Consider the following 10,020-nt stretch of genomic DNA (forward strand, 5'->3'; position numbering starts at 1 on the left):
TCGGTTAGGTGTCCTCAGGTCAGCCTGAAATGATCTTGGCCGCACACTCTTAGAAAAAAGGGAGGAGAAAGGTAGCAACAGCGACTGTTCCTCCTTGTTGCGGACAAGTTGCCCAGAGAAGGGAGGAACGGCAGTTCAGATGAAAGGAGGAGGGCGAGTGCCTCCTTGTTCAGTTGGCGCAGGGGTAAAACATCGCGCTACTGACTAAGTGGTCAACGGTTCGATCCCCAGAGCAGTGGTTTTTTTTTTTTTTTTTTTTTTCGTAAAGTTCTTTTTTTTTTTGTTTACCATGACACACATAAACAAACCCCGACCGATGAAAGGAAAATTAAAGTCCTTATTATTCACCGAGACGTTTTCCTCCTCCAGGCAGACCGGAGAAAGCTTTCGCCCTCCAGACTCATCTTCTTTCGGTTTCGTTATTCGAGCACATCGCGCACGTTGTTTAATAAATTAATGTTGAGTTCATTGAGCTTCAGCGGCAGCGAAGGCTGCCTGTAATTCCGTCTTCTAGTCCAAACGTGCAGAACATTTTGGTTACATTGACGTTTTTACCACTAATTTTATGAAACGAGCTAACGAAGCCGCTAGAAACAGCGAAGTTCCGGAGCAGTGCCAGCAGCGCTACATACACTGGGTAAGACGGCCGTCTCCAATTTGCGGGACACACGCGGAACTACAGCAGCGAAACCACGAGGAACTGTGTCGACGTTTTCGACGTTATGGAAATCGCGGGAACTGCGTCCAAGGAAGGCAGGTTTTCCTGCCGGCTGCCTGGGTGCCTTCCGTGCTGAGTTCGGTTCTGTTGTCCCGTGCCGAGTGCCAACCGGCGTTCGGGTCCACATCACAAGAGCGAATGACATTTTAGCGAACGGCGATATTTGAGCGAATGGTCGTTTTAGCGAATAACGGGGGCGCGCGTTAACCCATCCGTCGCGCTGCGCTTTACGCCGCTTCGCGGCGACAGTCTGCGGCAACTCATTACAAAAATATGAACTCACTTGGCCCACCCGAAAACGCCGCTTCGCGGCGTCCAACTATTCGCTAAAGTGTCGTTCGATGAAACGTGGGCGTTCGCTAAAACATCATTCGATCAAGTGAGTGCCTCCCCGTGATGGCAGTGTTGTGGGTTGTGAACAGAAGACTGGAGTTATCGCCGATGTGACCGTGTGTTCGCGTATCAGTGGTGTAACAACAAGATGAGATGACGTAAACTGTCGGGCATTGATGGCGCTGGTCGGGCCGTTATCGGAGGGGGCGGGGTGTCGCAGGACGACATTTCGCTTTACGTTAAAGAGTTTAAAACCACTTGAGGGATTAGGTGCAGTCGATCGACGTGTGGGTAGTCATGTTGGAACGCTGGTCTGAACGGTAAGCTCCTATCGTACAGTGGCCAATGTGACTGTGGGTCCCCGAGAGCGGTTGCGCTCTGGGGAAAAGACAACACTACGAAAGTATGACGGAAAGTACGTATATTTATAATGGAAGTTTAGCATAAAAAAAACAGGCAAAATCGAAAAAAAACAAACAAAAACGCTATCCTTATTTTACTGTTTAAATATATTACGGTTCCTGTAGAAACTGCCCTCTAAGTGGCGCGATGGGATGAGCGCTAGAAGTTTTCGAGGCTCGCAACGGCGTAGCTCCGTACACTTAACAGTTGTCGCAAGTCGCGGCTTTGACTGCATTCAAGTTGATCGAAAAGCGATTTCTCTGCCCGTGAAGCATCACTTCCAGCTGAGTGAATATCCGCTCTACAGAGATTAATTCAAGACGGCAATTGCAGCTTTGCGCGAACAGCACAAATAGAAAAACGAACACTACAATATAAATACTGGCTACGAAGGGCCATGCGGGAAAACAAACTCATGGCTTGGAACCACATTGGAGCGGCTCGATTTATTGGCTTTCAAATAATTATGGCATGATCGAGCGTCTTCTTTTTATTAAGAGATTCATCCCCTGAGCCATTAAAAATAGCCTCAGTTGTATGACAATGCCGGAAAAAAATGAACATGTTCGGAATATTTTTTTATTGCTTAGGGAGTCACCGAAAAATTCCGTACGTTCAAAACGACCACTATAAAAGACGGAAACGCAGGGCTCGGTAGTAGTGATCGGGGTAGTGTGCTGTTGTATTGATGTTTGTATGTGCGATGCCTGTGTATGCGTCCAATATATGTTGACCTGATGCTTGTAGTGTGCGCAACGTGGCTACATGTGTTGGAGATTCCGAAGAAAAGGAAACGCAATTGTGGCGTAAGAAAATAAATATATTTTTTTGTAAAACATGAATTGGGCGGTACCTAGCGCCACCTAGCCTAGCTACATGCTTGACCCTGCCATCTGGTGGCAAGCAATTTAACATCCTTTTACGCTACGCGGCTACGCCATAATTTCGTGTTACCGTGCTGAGATAAGCAAAAAGGTTGCTTCGGATTTGCTTTTCTTTGAGAGCGGCTTTTGGTTTTGCGGGCGAGTGATTTTCACTTCTCCGTGATGTGCGGTTGACGCAACGGTTGACAAAGGAATTGTGGCTCGAGGAATAGCAAAGGTAAGACAAAGTGCGCGAACTGGGTGCCGGTTGTCTCCGTTGAACATCGCAGTGCTGACGATGAGAAGACTGAGCGACTGCATGCTTTCGAAACGTAAGTTTCTTTACCTGCAGGGGTAAAGAAACTTCGGAAATAAATACAGTTCGCGGCAAGCTCGTGTGACGTTTTTATTTGCTGCTCCTCTCGCTCCGTACAATAGACTAAGTGTTCTCGTTAAGCCTTATCGAGCTCGATTTGCTCGATTCGTGGCCGCCATAATGAGATGCAGTCGACGGAGGAACTTTTCCTCCCCTGCTTAAGGGACGAAAGTTTCTCCCTTTCTGAAGGAACATATGTGTCAAGAGCGTTCCTCCCTTTAGGGAGGACTATACTGACCCTTTTTTCTAAGAGTACAGGTTGTCAGCATGAATGTACCGCTCTTACCCCCCAACCCAAACCAGATACGTAGCTGGGCTCACACGCTTGCTTATTGTGCCCGTCAGCCATTTGGAATCTCCGGCCCGTAAGCCTTTTATCATAACTTGGTCACCCTCAGAGAAATCTTTCCAGGGCCCCCGGTGCTGGTCTGCGTATTCTTTGGTTCGCTCGAGTCTCTTTTTCATTCGTTGCTCTATGTCGGGGTGCAGCAGACTCAGTCTTGTTCTGGGCCTCCAGGACAGGAACAGCTGGGCCGGAGTTTCATCGGTTGTCCCGGTGGGTGTGTTCCTGTAACTAAATAGGAACTGATCGACGCGATGTTGCAGAGACTTCGCATGGCCGCTTCTCTGCTCGTCCAGCACTTGTTTAAACAAAGCCTTTTTCACGGTTTGTACGCAGCGCTCCGCGCTGCCATTGGAGGCGGGATGGTAGGGCGGAGACTTGCTGTGTAGGACGCCATTCCTACTCAAAAAGAGTTCGAAATCTGCTGATGTGAATTGAGGCCCATTATCGGTCACTACCTCTTCCGGTAGCCCGTATGCCGCAAACACACTGCGCAGTTTTTCCACGGTCTTCTCACTACTAGTACTGTTCATCACAAACACTTCAATCCATTTAGAATGGGCGTCCGCCAGCACAAGAAACCATTGCTGATCGCGATATGCATAGTCTATATTGCCGCGCGCAAGGTCACGGACTTGTAGAAGGTTCTCGTTTATTCTTACTGCTGACATAACTTCTATCGTTTATCCCTGCTCTTGTTTTTCCAGAATGTGCATGCTCATTCTCGCCCCGAGCGCGCTACGCTCGAACCTTCTCCGCCGAAACTTCGAGATAGCGCTCACTCTAGATAAGAGGCCGCCAGCGACTTTGTCGAGTCAGTCTCGCCCTAGCGCTCGATTCTGCTGACACGCCGACTTCGACGCCCGCGACGCTCTGCTTTCTTCTGTCTCCTTCTTTATTTTTGGCACAAGTTCGCCACATTAAACGTTTATTTATTCCTGTTTATTTCTTGTTTATTAGTCACCACCCGTGACATTCTGGTGGAGGTGCGGGGTAACGATGTCCCTGCACCGTACTCCTCCGAGGGCCCGCAGTGCCAGTCCAACACCAAGCCCACGAGGACCCAACGAAGACACAAGCAAGACCCGATAAAGTCGCCGCAACCAAGAGCTAACCCGGAACTCGGATTTCTGCCAACCAAGATCAAGCAACCAACGAGGTCAACGATGGACCCCCAGTCGTCGCAGACCTCGACCACCGCCGGACCACGGCATACCACCTGCAGATTGACGGGCTGACGGAGAGACTAAACAAGACCATCGCCGACATGATCTCGATGTATGTGGACGTGGAACACAAGACGTGGGATGAGGTGGTGCCCTACATCACGTTTGCGTACAACACGGCGGTTCAAGGAACCACTGGGATTACACCTTTTCAGTTGGTGTACGGCTGAAAGGCGACGACGATGCTCGACGCCGTGATGCCTCACGGCACCGACGAACGACGGCACCGACGAACGACGGCACCGACGAACGACGGCACCGACGAACTACGGCACCGACGAACTACGGCACCGACGAACTACGGCACCGACGAACGACAGCACCGACAAATGATGGCACCGACGATGCTTAGTTGGTCACCCAACGAGCAGAAGTACGCCAGCTAGCCCGCCTTCGCATAAAAGACCAGCAACGTGTCAAAGCTGGCCGGTACAACTTTCGTTGCCGAGACGGGGAGTTCCAGCCCGGAGACAGGGTGTGGGTGTGGTTGCCCATTCGTCACCGCGGCCTTAGTGAGAAACTGTTAAAACGCTGCTTTGGACCCTACAAGGTTATTCGCCGCCTTGGGGACCTGAACTACGAGGTGCTCCCCGACGGAACTCGCCCATCAGGACGTCACCAGCCACGACCCGAGGTCGTCCACGTAGTTCGACTCAAGCCGTTCTACGCGCGTTAGGATTGTGACACTGCATGTTTGTTTTGTTTCGCCGTAATTGTTTTAGCCATTTCCGTTTTCCTTTCGTTTTGCATCGGGGCGATGCACTTTTAAAGGGGGGGATAATGCCGCCCGCAGAGCCGAGAAGGCAACGCTTGGTCACGGTCTTCTAGAAGATTCCCGGTCATCCTCGCAGCAGACGTAACTTTCCCTCTGCTTTGTTATTCTCGAAAGTGCCAGTTCATCCTCGCCCCGAGCGCGCGACGCTCGAGCCTTCTTTGCCGAACTTTCGAGATAGTGACGCACGGTAGATAAGCAGCTGCCCGCGACCTTGTCGAGTCAGTCCCAGTTTCGCTAGCGCTCTGTAGTGCCGCCGAACCGCCGCCAGCTTTTCTGCTACCTCGACGCTCTTTCGTTATTTATTTTTGGTTGGCACAAGTTCGCCCATTAAATCTTTATTTTCAGTTCACTGTTCGGCTTTTCGTCACCTTCATTCGTGACAATATGCACTCTCTCCCATCTACGCTTAGGCCAACCCCACGACAACAAGGGTACCTTGGGCGCAGCGTTTTGCGACAGCTGACACGTGACGCACTGTTTCACTGTTTGCTCTACATCTTGTGTTAGACGAGGCCACCAAACGTGGCACCTGGACAACATTTTCATTCGCGTCATCCCCGGATGACCTTCGTGCAGCATCGTCAAGACGCTACTTCTGAGTGACAACGGAACCACTACGCGATTACCCCAAGTTACACAATCTTGATCGACTGACAGTTCGTTACGTCGAACATAGTAAGGCGCTAGCAAATCGTCTGTAACTTTCGAAGGCCAGCCGTTTTGTGTGTAGAACAGCACTTTCGACAACAACTGATCCCTTCGCGTTTCCCGTCTTATCTCTTTTGCAGATAGCGGAGCTTCGTCTAGCGCCGAAAAGAACTGCACGCACTCTGACTCATCTTTGTTTGGCAGCAGTAGCCGTGAAAGCGCGTCGGCATTTCCTATATCACTGGATTTTCGATACACCCAAACATAGTTATAAGCGGCAAGCAGTAAGGCCCAGTGCTGCACGCGTGCTGCTGACATTGCAGGAATCGGCTTACCATGCCCCAGAATTCCCACCAGTGGTTGATGGTAAGAGTAGATGCAAAATTTTCGGCCGAAGAGGAACTTGTGAAATTTTTTTAAACCAAAAATCACTGCAAGCGCCTCTTTTTCAATGTGCGCGTAGCCTTGCTCCGCCTTGCAGAGAGTCCTAGACGCGAAAGCGATGGGCCTCTCCTCAGTACCAACTTTATGAAAGAGTATCGCGCCGACGCCGTATGCCGACGCGTCACATACAAGACCGAGGTCCTTTTCAGGATCGTAGTAAGTCAACACTCGTTCGTGCGTCAGCCACCGTTTTGTTTCTTGAAACACTTTTTCCTCCACTACGGTCCAATCCCAACTGGTGCTGTCACTTAGTAACTGGTGAAGTGGCTTCAGCTCTGCTGACATGTTCAGAACAAATTTCCCGTAGAAATTTAGCAGCCCCAGGTACGCTCGCAGCTCTTGTTTGTTCTGGGGTTTTGGCGCCTCTTTGATTGCGCGTAGGTTTTCCTCGGAAGGCCGAATCCCATGTTCATCAATTACGTGGCCCAAGTAAGCCACCGACGTCTGAAGAAACTTGCATTTTTCTTTTTTTACTTTGATACCGCGCTCCTTGAACCTTGTCAGCACGCTTTCCACTTTTCGATAACATTCTTCCGAAGTTTCTCCGGCTATCAACACATCGTCAAGATAGCATGATACTCTGTCAAGGCCCTTCAATATTTCGTCCATTACAGCCTGAAAAATAGACGGTGCACTCGTGATGCCGTATGGAAGGCGTGTATACTTAAACAAGCCCATATGCGTGTTTACAGTTACAAGAGACTGCGAATCCGGGTGCAGTTGCAGCTGCTGGTACGCTGTAGAAAGATCAAGTACCGTGAAATATTTGCACCCGTGTAGCGTTGCAAACACGTCTTCCATTACCGGCAAGGGATAGTGGTCTGTTCTGAGATTCGGGTTCAGCGTCACTTTATAGTCGCCGCACAACCTCACTTTGTTGTTCGGCTTAGGGACAACGACCAACGGTGTTGCCCACTCACTCTGCTGAACAGGGATCAGGACTCCCGTTTTCACGAGCGCATGCAACTCTTGTTCTACTGACTCTCTTAAAGCGAATGGTACAGTTCTATGTTTACAAAAGACTGGGGTCGTGTCGTCCTTTAATACTAATTTAACTTGATTGCCCGCGATTAATCCCAGCTCAGGCTCAAACACCTGCGAGAATCGGTCAACCAGCCCTGCCACTTGGTCTAGACTAACCCCATACACGCTCATCCAGTCTAGCCTCAGCGCTTCTAGCCAATCGCGGCCCATTAACGCAGTCTCACATTTCTGCGGCGTGCGAACCACTACAAGCGACAACGTCATGGTCTGACCATTGTGCTCCACAGGTACAATCAACTTGCCTAATACCTCCAAAGGCACGCCCCCATAAGTTTTCAACTTTAGGCGGCAGTTTGAGAGAGACAATCCAGGCCAGTACTGCTTATACACCTCTTCAGGCACAATGGAAACCGAGGCTCCTGTATCAACTTGCATTGTCACCATTGTTCCCGCCACTCGAACTTCAGTAGTGTAACCCCCTTTTCTAGCACTGCAGGAGCCAATGTTGTACAGCCAAACTTTTTCCTTACCACTACTGTCGTCCACGGCTTGCACCAAACGGGACGTTGCTTTGCAGGCCCTTGCCAAGTGTCCCACTCGTCTACACGCTCGGCACTTGTACTTCCGAAACGGGCAACTTGACTCGTGATGGGGTGCTCCGCAGCGGAAACAGCCTGACGCCTCGGGCCTCTCAGTGTTGACTTCCATCGTCGCCTTCCTGGTAGCCGCTCCGACGTTCCTGTCTGGGCCTAGACGTTGGACGGCGTTCACCTCTAGTTGTTCAGAGGCTGCTGGCTCAAATATCTTGGTCTCTGCTCGTGCGAGTTCAATGCTTCTGGCAATGTCGCATGCCGCCGAAAAAGTTAGAGTTTTCTTTTTTAGAAGCTCTGCTTGGGCTGCCTGGTCCTTTAGCCCCGCGACAAAACGGTCCCGGAGTGCTTCATCCAGGAACTGCCCGAACTTGCAGGTGGCCGCGAGCCTTTTTAACTCAACCCTGTATGTCGCCACCGTTTCCTTCTCGAGCTGGGCCCTCCGGTTGAATCTGAATCGCTCGGCGATTACCATCGGCTTCGGAGCGTAATGCTCCCTGAGGACCGCGACCAGATGCTCATAGTCCTTTTCTTCTGGCTTCACTGGTGTTAACAGCGTCTTCAACGTGCGGTACGCTTGCTTCCCGATGGCCGTTACGAAGACCGAGACTTTCAAGTCGTCGCTCACCTTCGTTGCTTGAAGATAGTGTTCCATCCGCTCGACGTACGACTCGAAGTCTTCCTCCCCATCTTCGATGAACTGCTCGAACCGGCCGCCGCACGAAGCCATCCCGTGGTCCTCGGTCAAGGCGCTTGGGTTTTTGCCGATGACAGTGCTGGCTTCTGTCTTCTCGGCTATCTCATACTCGTCGCCACTGTTTTAGCCTCTAGGGAAGTACTCAGTTTCTGCAGCTTGCATGTTTATTCGACGATGCCAAGAATACAACAAACCCGTAGGCACACTCATGGCTGCTTTTATACTGATAGCAGCCGCACTATCTATAGGTTAAAGAGTGACGTCACAGTTAACCGACACATGACATTCGATTCGGACATGATGACACAACATGTTCCATCTTATTTTTCGGCGAAGAGACAAAATGCACGCGCGTTTTCCCATAGGAATGCACAGGAGCACCGCAAATGTAGACTGGTTGCTGTCTGCTTCAATTTGCGTCACGGAAGTCGCATAGACACTAGCGCCAGTTGAACCTCGAGCGTACATTATAATACTCTACGGGTGGAACAGGTTCGAGGCGACGAATGAAGTTTTTTAACTCATTGAGATAGTAGCGAGGGGAAGGGGCATTGGGCGTGGTCCGCTGTGGGAATAAAGAATTCGTCCGTTAGACGTAATGGTGATCCATGCACCAGCTCTGCTGATGTAAAGTTGAGGTCCTCTTCGAAAGAAGAGCGTAAACCTAGGAGCACCATGTGTATGTGGTCTACCCAGTTGGAGCGGCCTTCACGTGCTACGATGGCGGCTTTGAGCTTCCGATGTAGGCTTCCCACCATGCCGCTGGCAGAGGGGTGGTAGGCAGTTGTATGGGTGTAGCGAGTTTCAAGCAACTGTGTTAATGATGAAAATAAAGCGGACTGGAACTGTCACCCTGTGCCTGTTGTGACAATGAATGGAAACCGAAACGGCTGATCCATATCTTAACAGAGGTCACATCGACCGTCTGTGCCGTAATGTCTGGAATAGTTGCTGCTTCCGGCCAACGAGTGTAGTGGTCGACACGTGTTACAATGTAGGTACCACCTCGAGATGGAGAAAGAGGGCTCATATTGTCGACGTGCACATTATCGAAGCGGGCGCCTGTGGTACGAAATGGCATCAGAGGTGTGTTGGTATGTCGAGTAATTTTTGATCGGTGGCATGAGAGACTCAGTTTTGTCCAATCTCGGACGTCAGCGTTCATCCGTGGCCACACGTAACGTGCACCGATAAGGCGTGGCGTAGCTCGAACGCCCGGGTGGCTGAGGCCATAGAGCTGTTCGAAAATCTGTCGACGTGATTTGGGAGGAATCTACGGTCGGCGGTCCCCATGGGTATGTCGCGGATGAGTTTTGTCGGATATTGTAGGACGAGCATCTCTTTCAGCTGCGAAGACGTGGAAGTTTCACGGAGATGTTGAAGTTCTGTGTCTTCCCTTTGCGTTGCAGCCAGCGTCTCCAAGTCGAGACCTACACAGGGCGAGGACATAGCCCCGACACGTAACAGGGTATCAGCCGCTGCGTTATCTTGTCTATTGATATGACTGAGGTCGACGGTATATTCCGAGATCAATGCTAGGTGTAGAATTTCCCGTGCAGAATAGGCGTAGTTGCCCTTAAAGGCAAACGTCAGTGGCTTGTGATCGGTGAGAACATAGAAA

At 50.6% G+C, this 10,020-nt stretch overlaps 1 protein-coding gene across 1 annotated transcript; it reads right to left on the reverse strand.

Moving 5' to 3' along the window:
• Nucleotides 1-3,113: 3,113 nt before the first annotated feature.
• On the reverse strand, nt 3,114-8,487 carry LOC115329663. The gene is made up of 2 exons (XM_029991391.4): nt 7,643-8,487; nt 3,114-3,266 (listed from the first exon to the last, which is right to left on the reverse strand). Exons 1-2 carry the CDS (start codon nt 8,430-8,432, stop codon nt 3,187-3,189), a joined length of 870 nt encoding a protein of 289 aa, XP_029847251.2. The 5' UTR covers nt 8,433-8,487; the 3' UTR covers nt 3,114-3,186.
• Nucleotides 8,488-10,020: the final 1,533 nt, after the last annotated feature.

Source organism: Ixodes scapularis, unplaced genomic scaffold (genome assembly GCF_016920785.2).
Source record: "Ixodes scapularis isolate PalLabHiFi unplaced genomic scaffold, ASM1692078v2 PGA_scaffold0__279_contigs__length_252992795, whole genome shotgun sequence".
Classification (NCBI taxonomy): Eukaryota; Metazoa; Arthropoda; class Arachnida; order Ixodida; family Ixodidae; genus Ixodes; species Ixodes scapularis.

Bases quoted from the DNA above. Each gene is read 5' to 3' on its own strand.
- LOC115329663 (XM_029991391.4), bottom strand. From the start codon at position 8,432: ATGGCTTCGTGCGGCGGCCGGTTCGAGCAGTTCATCGAAGATGGGGAG. The intron at 3,267-7,642 runs GTAAGGAAAAAG...GTTCCTATTTAG, and splicing joins AGCCGTGGACGACAGTAGTG to TTACAGGAACACACCCACCG.